Below are 13,872 nucleotides of genomic sequence, written 5' to 3'. Positions count from 1 at the left end.
TACACTCTACCCTGACAACTCAGAAATATAGGACCAAAATAAGGCACACTGTGAAAAAAAAATCAAATTCTGTATTCCTGTCGTGTGTATATATTTGAATGTAAATGCTCTATTTTTCCTTCAGTCTGAGGGGCAATATGAAAATTTTAGCCATCTGAAGTAATTTTAGACTTCTTCATCTCCTTTAGAAACCCTACATCCAATCAGTTCACAAAATCCTATTAATTCTCCTGAATATCTCTCATTTGTCTCTTCTTCATCTCTGCTTTACCACTTTTGCTCTTCTCTTTGTGCCCATGAAAGTATATAATATTAGCTATTATTTAATCAGTTAATTTTGGTGACAAGCTCTGTTGTTGGGACTTTTTCATGTATATTCTTTGGGCTTTGGAGTCAGACTTCCTAGAATTCAAATTTCAACTTCATCATTTGTTATGTGATCTTGTATAAGTCACTTAATTCTTCTATGATCTCCCATTGTCCTTAGGAAATTCTGACTTTGCAAATGTTTTACAAAGCTCTCTGCAACCTAATTCTTACCAGCCACAGTAGTTCTTACCATCACCACCCATCCCTCCCTCTCCACCCTGCAGTCATATTGGACTTCTTTTATCTCCAGACTCCAGATTGAAATGCATTCTTCCCTTACAAAGGAATACTATGGCATTTTATGTAGTTTATTTCTACTTCTCTTTCATATCTCAGATTCAGCACTACTTCCTCAAGAAGTTTTCCTAACCTCCTAGACTGGATTAAATACCACTTTTTGTATCTTCTATAGCATCCACCATTTATCATTTTAAAAAATGTTTCATACTTATAATTACTTATTGAGTGCCTGCCTTTCCCATTAAAGTATGAGATCCATGATATCTGCTATAGTCCAAGGATCTAGCAGAGAACAGAAGTCAGTATTTATTGAAATGATAATAAATGTGTAAAATCTCCATTTTACAGAAAATGAGACTTGTACAATTAAGCAGCTAGTTTAGAAGACATAAAACTCAAATCCAAACCTAGTTTTAGATCCTCTACCTTGCTATGCTATTCTTACTGTGAGCACTTTGAAGGCAGGTATTGTGCTTCGATCAGTCCTCTTCCTAGCCCCTGCCTTACTTAGTCAGTACCAGGCAGCACACGTATAAAGAAGAAATTAAATTACCTGCTAATGTTACCACCCCATATAACCAACCGCTATTAAAATATTATTATATTTCTTTCTAGTCTTTTTGCATACGTATGTAAAATAACTATGTATAAATAATTTAATATTTTATAAAATTTTGGCCATATTGTTCATAGTTTTATTTTTTAAAATACACTATTAACATTTTCACACGTATCAGACAGTATTTTTTGAAAACACAGTTTTTGGGCCAGATGTGGTGGCTCACGCCTATAATCTCCAATAATTTGGGAAGCTAAGGTGGGCAGATCGCTTGAGCTCAGAAGCTCAAGACCAGCCTGGGAAACATGGTGAAATCCCATCTTTACAAAAAATACAAAAATTAGCCGGACGTGGTGGAGCATGCCTGTAGTCTCAGGTAGTTGGGAGACTGAGGTGGGAGGATCGCTTGAGCCCAGGAGATCAAGGCTGCAGTGATCCATGATCACGCCACTGCTCTCCAGCCTGGGTGATGGTGGGACCCTGCCTCAAAAAAAAAAAAAAATTTTTTTTTTACATGACTCCATCTAACACAATTGTACAGTGTTTTCTGTTTACTGTAATGTTGGATATTTATTTTCAGTTTTTCACTGTTAAAAGTAACACAGAGATGAACACCTTAATGTGTCCTCGTGGAATATTTGAAGTGGTTTTACTATGAGAACGTATAAGCATTTTTAAGATTCTTTTACTAAAAGATTGTTTTCCAAATTTCTTCCAACCACTAGCAGTGTAGAAAGACAGTTTCTCTAAACCCTCACCAATTCTGAGATCACTTATAAAGAATTTTTGCCAAATCTTGATAAACAGAAAAATATTACCTCATTATTTTAATGTGTTTCTCTGAATACTTGTGAGGCTGAACATTTTCACATTTTTGTTAGCCAGTTATGGTACTGTGATTTAACTGTGCTTTCCTTTTCTCAAGTTTTGAGTGATATATTGGTGTTTTGCTTATTAACTTATGGGAACCCTTTGTCATATTAAGTATTAAAACGTAACCACTTTCTTGTATTGTTACAAGTATTTTATGCTAGTTTGTTTCTGCTTTGTAATTGTTTTAGTGTTTTTGATTGAACTTAAAATTTTTTACGGCCGGGGCGGTGGCTCAAGCCTGTAATCACAGCACTTTGGGAGGCCGAGATGGGCGGATCACGAGGTCAGGAGATCGAGACCATCCTGGCTAACACGGTGAAACCCCGTCTCTACTAAAAAATACAAAAAAACTAGCCGGGCGAGGTGGCGGGTGCCTGTAGTCCCAGCTACTCGGGAGGCTGAGGCAGGAGAATGGCGTAAATCCGGGAGGCGGAGCTTGCAGTGAGCTGAGATTGGACCACTGCACTCCAGCCTGGGCGACAGAGCGAGACTCCGTCTCAAAAAAAAAAAAAAAATTTTTTTTACATAACAGTATTTCCCATTGCATTTATGTTAAGAAATCTATCTGGAATTTTTTTTTTTTTTTTTTTGAGATGGAATCTCTCTCTGTCGCCCAGGCTGGAGTGTAGTGGTGTGATCTCAGCTCACTGCAAGCTCTGCCTCCCGGGTTCACGCCATTCTCCTGCCTCAGCCTCCCGAGTAGCTGGGACTACAGGCGCCCGCCACCATGCCCGGCTAATGTTTTGTATTTTTTTAGTAGAGACGGGGTTTCACCGTGTTAGCCAGGATGGTCTTGGTCTCCTGACCTCGTGATCCACCTGCCTCAGCCTCCCAAAGTGCTGGAATTACAGTCGTGAGCCACTGCACCCCGCCTTTTTTTTTTTTTTTTTTTTTTTTTTTTTTGAGATGGAGTTTTGCTCTTGTTGCCCAGGCTGGAGTGCAGTGGTGCAATCTGAGCTCGCCACAACCTCCACCTCCCGGGTTCAAGCGATTCTCCTGCGTCAGTCTCCCGAGTAGCTGGGATTACAGGCGCCCGCCACCATGCCTGGCTAATTTTTGTAATTTTAGTGGAGATGGGGTTTCACCATGTTTGCCAGGCTGGTCTCGAACTCCTGACCTCAAGTGACTCGCCCGCCTTGGCCTCCCAAACTGCTAGGATTACAGGCATGAACCACCATGCCCAGCTGGAAATTTTTTAATCCATATTTTTTTTCTAGTTTATATGAACTTGTTTTATATACTCAAATATTTGATTGTTCTGAGAATTATTTTGGAATATATTTCACCTTTCAGGTAAAGTCAAGAAGTTTCTGATTTTGTGCTCCAAAAATGTTATATCTCATTTTACTAATCAGAGCTTTCTTGTTCGTGTAATTATGTCTGTATCTATTCTGACATTTTCCCCTGCTCTAATCTCACACATCCACACCATAGATGTGTTTCCCTAATTTCTTAGTAGAATTCAGGTGTGTTTGATTTACTATTAAAATTAAAAATGATTCAGAATCATTAAGACATCTTTCTGTTTCAGCTTGGTGTGTGCTGTGAGTTACACAACTCAGGCTGGAGAAAAAATGTATTTTAGAAAATTCTTCAAATTTCAGGTATTGAATATGACAATGGTAAATAGTTTTTATATGCCTTTTTCTTCCTGGTAGTGTACAGTTATTCCTGATTATCTGCAGGGAAAACAAGATCCAAATAAAGCAAATAGCTCAATATTTTTGAATTTGTCATATGACTAGCAGTCTAAACTGAGACTAAATTAACGTAAATAAAAGCAGAGGAATTATCATTGCCAATATGTTTTTGTAATGAAACTTGAAGATGTTTATTCAAAATAAAAGAAAAAAATAGCTGAGTCTGGCACAGTGGCTCACACCTATAATCCCAGTGCTTTGGGAAGCAAAGTGGGGAAGATCACTTGAGGCCAGTTCAAGATAGCCCAGACAGCATGACCTAGGACTACAGGTAACACAAGCCTGTAATCCTAGCTACTTGGGAGACTGAGGTGGAATGATCGCTTGACCCAGGTTTCAAGTCTTCAGTGAGTTGTGATCATGCCATTGCACTCCAGCTTGGTCAACAGAGCAAGACTCTGTCTCTAAAAAGTAAATAACTTGTTTTTATGGCCTGACAAAACACACAATGTAGACAAGGGATAAAATGAGTGTAAAGTCCAGATAAAATGAGGATAAATAATATCAAATTTCTAAAGAAATTTAAAGGAGAGACAATTAACTTGGAGTGAGTAGACTGAGCTTCCTTCAAGGACTCCAGGAATCACGGGAACTTTTGAGTTTTGTATTAATACACAGTTTTCAGCGTCCATCAAAAATAGTTAAAAACCACTGGCTTAACACATTGATGTAGGAGGGTGAGGAAATGTGAATACCACATATGTCTATTATAAATATAGATCTTAATATGATGCTGTATATGATTTTTTTTTCATTCCTCTGTAAGTGGAAGAAAAAATACTGTTCACAGGGAAAAAAAAATCTGCCATTCTTTTCCAGAATCACTCATTTGCATGCTTTTTGAAAGAAAATAGAAAGTGATTCAATTTTTTTTTTTTTTGAGACGGAATTTTGCTCTCGTTGCCCAGGCTGGAGTGCAAATGATGCGATCTCAGCTCACTGCAACCTCCGCCTCCCTGGTGCAAGTGGTTCTCCTGCCACAGCCTCCTGAGTAGCTGGGATTACAGGCACCCGCCACCATGCCCAGTTAACTTTTGGATTTTTAGTAGAGACGGGGTTTTGCCATGTTGGCCAGGCTTGTTTCGAACTCCTGACTTCAGGTTATCCGCCTGCTTTGGCCTCCAAAAGTGCTGGGATTACAAGAGTAGCCACTGCGCCCAGCTCAGTTGCTTTTTTTGCAAACAGTTTTTATGAATATACCTATAGAAAAATACATAAAATATATGTGTTTTGTTTAACAAAATATTATGGAGCAAAAACCCGTGTAATGTAACTATCACCCAGTAAAGAAATAACGGTAGCCTTTCAAAACATGCATTTAGGATTCTTTTTGTTTTTTTTCCTTTTTTTCTTTTGGAAGAATATTGCATACCTATTAGATAAGTCTTTTAACAATTAAAATTGGAAAATGACAAATTTACGCTATGTGATTTTAAAAAAATAAAAATAAATGGTCACATGATAACAATTTCCTGATTGATATGCTTTATTTAACCAGGTTCTCAAACCATTGGATGTGAAAACCAAATTTTACAATGCAGAGGTGAGTGTTGAGTGCTTAATGGGATTTCATATTAAACATTAAGATCTTATTTGACTAAAAATCTCTTATATACATTTCTAATACTGAAGCAAATTGCCAGCGTGACTGTAAATTATTTGAAAAAATCATAAATTTCAGTTAAAATTGAATAATTTTATTGTAGGTCTTATAATCTTTTTCAACTTACATGGAATCAATGTGTCTTGATTTTTATTCTCACTGTTAATTTTATAAGGCTTTCATCTCCTTTTGTTAAATGATTGCCCCCTCATTCCATTTAATGGTGGTTGTTACACTAGCAATCTGTTGAATATTTACATGTGGTTCTGGATATTACAAAAATTGAATTAGTAGATCTAACCCTGCAAAATAAGATTTAATATTCACATGGAAAAATATTGACAAGTGAAGCTTAGCACATTAAATTATTTCCAGGGTAGTCAGTTTGCCAGCCAGAATTAGGTTGCTGGGTTTGGTGTAATGGCTTTAAAAGCTCCTTGGGAAAAACAAGTTTGGCAAAAATAGAAGTAACTTTTATAATAGAAGATACTTTATCTTTTACCCTAAAAAAAAGATATAAAATAGAACTTGCCATAGGAGAAAGGATTTATTGCTTGGATTTCTTTTTTAAGATTTTGTTTTATCTTGGCTTCTAGAGCTGCAGAAAAATCAGATCTCTTGATAGCCCTCTTATCCCCCAAAATCATGTGTTTCATACCAGTGATAAACTCAAATATATCCAAATACAGTATTTTGAAATGAAGATTATATCTCTGCTACTCTAAAACCAGATAATAATCAGACATTTTCAATCACATGGCAAATTTGACATTTATTTTTACCATCCACAATCTGAATTTTTACTCAGTAAAATTTATACTCTAGGATTTCTAAGATGTCAAAGTAAGGAACCTAACCTGCAGCAAAGACCTATTAGAAGAAAAGAAAAAATACATATAATAACAAAACTACCTAGAATGGAATATAGTGAGAATGATATGAAAAAATGTGTTACAAGAGCTCTCGGGAATGTGATCTTGGAATAGTTTAAAGAAGCTTTATGAAAGAGAAGAAAGGCTGGATTGGAGTCTGAAAGGAATGCATGTTGGAAACAGACAAGTGTCAAAGCAGTAAAGGCATTCAAGCAGGGTTACAAATAGACATGGAATATCAAGTACATAGGAAAGAGTATACATATTTGACGAGAGGGAAAAGCATCATCAAAAAGATTACTAGATGTTTACAAAGTTGATGTTTCTTTTGTGGGGGATAGGTGAGTTGGAGTAATACGTATTTATTCCCTCTTTTTTGTTATTAATGGCATACTGTTGATTAATTACAGTATAGCTAGTCAGCATGGTGAGATTTAAATAGTCTAATTTACCATTTTGCTGGAAAAGATTTCATTTATAGTATGAGGGGAAAATGTTAACTATTCTATTAGAAAATTCATTTAAAATAGGGCAATAGGTGGGTTTTTTTTCTGTAACTGTCTCCTAGGAGTCACATATTCAGCTATTTTAGGTTTTCTTCATTAAAAATTTGATAGTACACTAAGATACCTGTCAAATAGTTTTATAACGCTAATATTTAGAGTGATTTGTGAATAATTTTTAAAATTGCTAGTTTTTCTATAAACATTATAGAAGTGACACGCTGTCCATAAAGAAATAAAAATTCACAATTCCGCCACACCAATTGATTTTTCATTAATACATACTCTTTTGCAGTCTTTATTCACTTATATATAATATTCTATTTTTATAATCACAACAATTTTGTTTACTTCCTTTGTCGGTTAACATTATATGTTGACATAATCTTTAAATCTTGCTAACAAACTTCAATCAAAATAATTTCAGTAATATTCTGAACTTTTGAAAATAGATCTCACTTTAAAAATCAGGAGTGAACAAATAACATTTTGGGTCTCTCTAAGATACTTAATATTACCTATTAGACAAACAAATACTGTTCAGCCACTAGCATGAGGCAGATTATGTTGACCCCAACCAGGAATTTCAGGTAGATTGTAGGGGTTAATAAACCACAGCAATATCAGTAGGTGATGCATATTGCTCTGTGCTGTAGTCCTTTTACAGTTAATATTATTGGCCCCACATCTGTCTCAAACATATATTTTTGATTCTGTTTCTAATAATGCTGTAATATGTGAATCACCTAAAGGAAAACAAGTTCATGAAAAACTGTCATAGTTTTCTAAGATAGAAAAGCCTTGCAGGAAGATTGGTGAGACTAGAAGCCAGGATTCAAACATTTGGTCACCTGCCAGGTATTGAAGAGAACTATAAACAACATCTTCCCAGTCCTCAAGGGACCTGCCTCCAGTAGAGGAGACTGATATGACGTAACTATAATGTAAGCCCCTCCCACACATATAAGCCAAATCGTGAAGTAATGTATTCTGGGTACCTAGAGAGGTGAAAAATGATTTCCAGCTATGCATTTGATGGAGGCGACATTTGAGATTGCTCTTAATTAACAGTTGAAGAAATAATGTAAGGAAAAAAAGGCTAACTATGAAATCTGCTAAGAAGAAGAAAATAAATTCTTAATTTTTTGAAGTGGTTCAGCCCACATTCCCTGAGGTGATCAATGGAACTCTAATTGCCCAAGATATTCCTTAAAAAAAGGATTCCATTATTACATAAAATTTAAGAGAAAGTATACGGTGTATATCTATTCTGAATGTGGAGGATAGTATATATTCATCCTAAATTATCTATGAAGAATTAAAATGTTGGTAAAGAATTATAGAATTAGAAAGTCATGGGATATACCTCTTTGCTCCAAAATGTGCCCTTAACAGTTTGCTACTGTTTGAGTATTCAGCCATAGTGTTCTTCTCTATTCCATTGTCATTTAACCTTAGCAGTTTCACCTTTTTAGAAAAATGGTTTGTCATATTTATGTTGCTTCCTGTTTACTTTCTTATTCACTAATGCTGTCTTGTTTAGTAAATTTAAAAAATGCAGAAATGCATTTTATTTTAAAGTATTTCTTTTTTCTTTAACATTTAACTCTGATTTTTCTAATTATTCTTTTTTATTTTTCCATTAGAGTGACCTCAGTTCTGTGGTAATTTGATTTTTTATTATAAATTTTTATACTTTTCTTACTCACCACTTTTTGACTCTGCCTAATTAATCTCTCTTTACAAAACATAGTGGAAAAACAGTTAGTTGTGAATACCACCTATGTGACTTCAGAAAGATTATATATAATTTTATGTATTTTTTATTATATCAATTTCTTACTCTGTGGGGGAAAATTAGCTCAAAAGTTAAATTGTCATATTGAAACAATTTTCATTTTCAGTGTTTCTTCTTTAGATTTTTTTTTTAAAGAAGTATGTTACCTTGTGTAAAATGGCCTTGTGATTTTCATCATCTTACTATAAAATACCCAATTATCCTAGCCTTTAGTTCTTTGAGTAGACTGTATAATCGAAATTCATTTTCAGATGCACAGTGGTTTTAGTTTTAAGTGTGGGTCAGGTAATGATGGCCGCTTGACAAAATGAAACAGAAGAAAAGCAAATTTTCCCAACTTGGCTAAAATTTTATTTTCAAACTTATATTTATAATAAGCAGCATTTGCTTATATCACATTACATATGTAATAACATCAACTGCCTTAGCACTGAATTCTTAATTTTTAAAATATCAAATTGCTTAACACTATTCAAACTAACTTGATTTTCCATTATGCTGCTTGTTTTTCTTTCATTTTATCTAAGCTCTTCCTAAATTTACGCAGAAAATTGCAGTTTTTAAGTTGAAATATGGGTCTGTGGTTATTTTTTTTAAAAGCAATGGATTGATGGGATATATGTACTTTTTTAGAACAAGTAACCAAAAAATGCCACTAAATGATACATTTTTTAAACTGATAAACATTTTATTTCTATTTTCATTTCAACACATGTCCCAAAGACTAAAGCATCTGTTTTATTTTAGATAATAGTACATTGTATTATAACTTAATCATTATATTTTTGCAAATGATTTTCATTTTCTTGGTGTTAGTGTTTAAAAAGCTCAGCCAGGCACGGTGGTTCATGCCTGTAATCTCAGCACTTTGGGAGGCCGAGGCGGGCGGATCACGAGGTCAGGAGTCCACGACCAGCCTGGCCAACGTGGTGAAACACCATCTCTATAAAAAATACAAAAATTAGCCAGGCGTGGTGGCACTTGCCTGTAATCCTAGTTACTTGAGAGGCTGAGGCAGAAGAATCACTTCAGCTCGGGAGGCAGAGGCTGCAGTGAGCTGAGATCACACCACTGCACTCCAGCCTAGGTGACAGAGTGAGACTTTGTCTCAAAATAAATAAATAAAAATACAAAATTAGCAGGGCATGGTGGCACTGCCTGTAGTCCCAGCTACTGGGGAGGCTGAAGCAGGAGAATCACTTGAACCTGGGAGGCAGAGGTTGCAGTGAGCTGAGATCTTGCCACTGCACTCCACTCTGGGCAACAGAGCAAGACTCCGTCTCGAAAATAAAATAAAAGCTCATAGGCCAGGCATGGTGGCTCATGCCTGTAATCCCAGCACTTTGGGAGGCCGAGGTGGGTGGATCACTTGAGGTCAGGAGTTCTAGACCAGCCTGGCCAGCATGGTGAAACCCTGTCTCTACTAAAAATACAAAAATTAGCTCAGTATGATATTGCGCACCTATAATCCCAGCTACTCGGGAGGCTGAGGCAGGAGAATCCCTTGAACCTGGGAGGCGGAGGTTGCAGTGTACCAAGATCATGCCACCACGCTCCAGCCTGGGTGACAGAATGAGACTCTATGTCAAAAAAATAAAAAGCTCTTAAAGTGGCAAATTTTTCTGGTCATAGTTGATTTTATGTTACTTATGTGTAGTACACATATTACTATGAAAATTTTGAAAAAAATTCTTGAATATCCTTAGTGTATCATTTTTTATGTAGGTTTGTTTCAAAGATAAATCAAGTTAGTCTGTTATCCTTCAATTACATGAAGGAAAATAACCAAATAGCATAAAATAATGTTTAGCATAATTAGGGGAATTAATTTATCTAAAGTTAAGTATTTAAATTACCTACTGGCAAATGTTGCTGAATAGCATCAGCTTTAAAATCTGTCACTGAGGCTACAAAATACCTCTTGCCTGATTTAAAAGCTCTACGATGGTGAAGTATAATTCACATATCCTTTTTTTAGCCCTCAATATACACTTAAAATGAACTAAGCAATCACTAATGACCACTCGCAAATTGCTTTAATTTAAAAAATTAAATCCTTCAAGATTACAAAATAGATTATTCATAGTACTAGTGGTCATTACACTATCTAAATTGACATCAATATGACAAAGTTATATTGCTGTATTATAATGAAGACTTAATCATCTTAACGTAATACTGAAATTATAGGAGCATAGGTATATTCATCATACTAAGGCACATTGTAATATTTTAATGCCTAATGAAAATAATTAGGGTATTTGTAAATGAAATTCTAGTTAAGTATTTTTGGATGTTAAGACAAAACATAGTTATCCTCCATCCATTGTTTGACAAGGTATCAGTTGACTAACACTCGACTTTGCCCCTGTTAATTATGATAGGGTGAAGATTTCTTTTCTTGCATTAATTGTGGTAACTTTGATTTGCAGGCATGAACTAATCACATTTGTGGTTAATATTTTTTCTTCATATAGATAGATATTTTTGTTGAGATAAATATTTTAAATGCCATCACACTTTGGTGGATATTTTTTTCATATCCTCAGACTGATGAAGTATTTCTGGAAGCCCAGATTCAGAATATGACAACCTCACCTATGTTTATGGAGAAAGTTTCATTGGAGCCATCTATTATGTACAATGTAACAGAATTAAATTCAGTCACCCAAGCTGGAGAATGGTAAATATTAATTATGAAGTCTTTATCCTTGTTTTGAAAGATACATGCTTTCCTAAACATCCGTTCCTCTTGAGTGGGTTTTTTTTTTTTAATCGACTTTTTTTTAAAAGAATTTGAGGTTCATAGAAAAATTCATCAGAAAGAAGAGTTTCCACATACCCTCTTCCACCCCTCACAGTTTCTCTTGGTATTTACATCTTGTTTTTTATTTTTATTTATTTATTTATTTATTTTGAGACAGAGTCCAGCTCTGTGGCCCAGGCTGGAGTGCAGTGCTTGACCTAGGCTCACTGTAACCTCCACCACCCGGGTTCAAGCAATTCTGGTGCCTTAGCCTCCTAAGCAGCTGGGATTACAGGTGCATGCCACCACCCTTGGTTAATTTTTGTATTTTTAGTAGAGGTGGGGTTTCGCCATATTGGCCAGACTGGTCTTGAGCTCCTGACCTCAAGCGATCTGCCCGCCTTGTCCTCCCAAAGTGCTGGCCTTACAGGCGTGAGCCACTGTGCCGGGCCTACATCTTGTTTTAATGTGGTACATTTACTACAATTGATGAACCGATACTGACAGTTATTACTAATGTCTATAATTTACATTAGAGTTCACACGTTTTGTTGTATGTTTTATTGTTTTTGGTTTTTGGTTTGTTTTAAGAGACAGGTCTCATTAATGTTGCCCAGGCTGAAGTCAAATTTCTGGACTCAAATGATCCAAGTATCTGGGACTATAGGCAAGCACTGTAGGTTTTGACAAATATATAACATGTATCCACCATTACTATATTATGCAAAATAGTTTCACTTTCCAAAAAATCTCCTGTGCTCCATCTTCATCCCTCCATTACATAAAAATAAAGATCCTAGCCCTTTGCATTTCATGTTTTACTATTCAAAGCACTTGGTCTTTTAAGTCTCATAAAAATCCAGTGAGGTAATAGATATCATTGCTGTCCTGCAAATGATAAAACGAAGGAATGTGAAGGAATGGTGGAGAAGTTAAAAAGAGTAAGGGTAAATGTGGGTTTAAAAAAGAAATACTCTCTCAACATCAAAAGAACATAGGAATAGATGATTTAATATTTTGTGAAAAGGAAATACGTATGCCTTTCCATAGCTAATTTAAAAGAGGAAGAATAAATGTAGGGTTGACAATAATACAGATAAGAAAGTAATAGGCTGGGTGTGGTGGCTCATGCCTGTAATCCTAACTCTTTGGGAGGCTGAGGCCAGAGAATTGCTTGAAGCCAGGAGTTCTAGACCAGCCTGGGCAACTTAGCATTTTTTTTATTTAGCTGGGCATGGTGGTACACTCCTGCATTCCTAGCTCCTTAGGAGAGTGAGGCAGGAAAATCGCTTGAGTCCACAAGTTCAAGGCTGCAGTGAGCCATGATTGCACCACTGTACTCCAGCCTGGTGACAGAGAGAGACCCTGTATTTTAAACAAAAAAAAAAATTAGAAGAAGAAGAAGGTAATAGCTTCGGGAAGCATCTGAATTTCTTAATTAGGAATGAAAAGTTTGCTTTTATATTATTTGGTTGGTTACACACAGAAAAGTTCATAGCCTCCTTTATCCTCACTGAGGAAACCAATTTTCCATTCTTTTCTAGATCTTTTAGTTCATTTTGAAAATTACTTTAGAATGGCATGTCTCTTACTATTCTAAACTATTATCTTTGATAATTTTAGAGAAAAGAGACAGGATACTTAAGGTTCTGGTTTCTGTTGCACTTTTCAGTTAATTGATACATGTTCAATTTTATAAGTAATATATTACATTCTATTATAAAGAACCTCCTTGAGCCCAGAAGTTAGAAGTTACAGTGAGCTATGATCGTAACCACTGTACTCCAGCCTGGGTGACAGAGCAAGACCCTGTCTCTTAAAATTATTTAAAAAAAAAAAAAAAAAAAAAAAAAGGACCTCCCCTTTCAGGGTCCAATTACTATAAAGAACCTCAAGATTTTCGATATCAACTGAAAAAAATGAAGGAAAAATAAATCATTTCAGTATACATTCTTTTTATTTGTGTTGAAATCATTAACATGTTCTGTTGTTGATCTTTGGAGGGTACATCATCCAGTTCCTATCCTAAGGAACAATCACAGCCATGGTTTTTCTTTTAAAAGATGCTAGAGAATTTTCTCCATCTCTGTCTCCACCCCTCTCAGTGTGTCTACATTTGGGTCAAGAGCATATTTGCAACCAATGGATACACGCCAGTACTTATACTGCCTAAAGCCAAAGAAGGAATTCGCAGAAAAAGCAGGCATCATTAAGGGAGTAACAGTGATTGGAAAATTGGATATAGTATGGAAAACAAATCTAGGTGAAAGGGGAAGGTTACAAACCAGCCAACTTCAAAGAATGGTGAGTTTGGAAAAAACTTCACTGGGGTTTTGGTGTGTGAGAGACAGGCAGTTAAAACAACTTAATTTTTTCTACGTCTAGCAGTAAAAAAATTGGAGCACTATAAAAGGCATTAATACTACTATAGAAGAAAAGATTAATAGTTTCACTGATAGATAGGTAGAAAACTGGTGTTGCCGTGAATGAAAAATGGTCAAATGTTAAATTTATCCTTCATACATGTGTTCTTTATCAAACAGAAATTAAAATAACTGTTTATCAAGTGTCCCTCCTTTGGTAACACAGGCCCACTCTTCTTCTGACTT

The 13,872-nt window shown here is 35.6% G+C and overlaps 1 protein-coding gene across 7 annotated transcripts in view; it reads left to right on the top strand.

Moving 5' to 3' along the window:
* LOC105499486 (trafficking protein particle complex subunit 13) overlaps positions 1-13,872 on the top strand; it is a 41,291-nt gene that overhangs the window by 22,346 nt on the left and 5,073 nt on the right. For 5 of the 7 annotated variants that reach the window (XM_011772067.3, XM_011772066.3, XM_071098862.1 and 2 more), the window contains exons 6-10: positions 3,573-3,645; positions 5,240-5,284; positions 8,366-8,383; positions 11,067-11,200; positions 13,369-13,567. In XM_011772067.3, the coding sequence (XP_011770369.1) occupies positions 3,573-3,645; positions 5,240-5,284; positions 8,366-8,383; positions 11,067-11,200; positions 13,369-13,567 (469 nt within the window). The remainder of the gene's footprint in view (positions 1-3,572; positions 3,646-5,239; positions 5,285-8,365; positions 8,384-11,066; positions 11,201-13,368; positions 13,568-13,872) is intronic. The other 2 variants (XM_011772069.3, XM_011772068.3) reach the window with 1 other exon arrangement.

The sequence above is a fragment of the Macaca nemestrina genome, chromosome 6 (genome assembly GCF_043159975.1).
Source record: "Macaca nemestrina isolate mMacNem1 chromosome 6, mMacNem.hap1, whole genome shotgun sequence".
NCBI classification, from domain to species: domain Eukaryota; kingdom Metazoa; phylum Chordata; class Mammalia; order Primates; family Cercopithecidae; genus Macaca; species Macaca nemestrina.
Note: the sequence above shows the minus strand (reverse complement) of the source record. Positions and strands in the feature narration are given on the sequence as shown.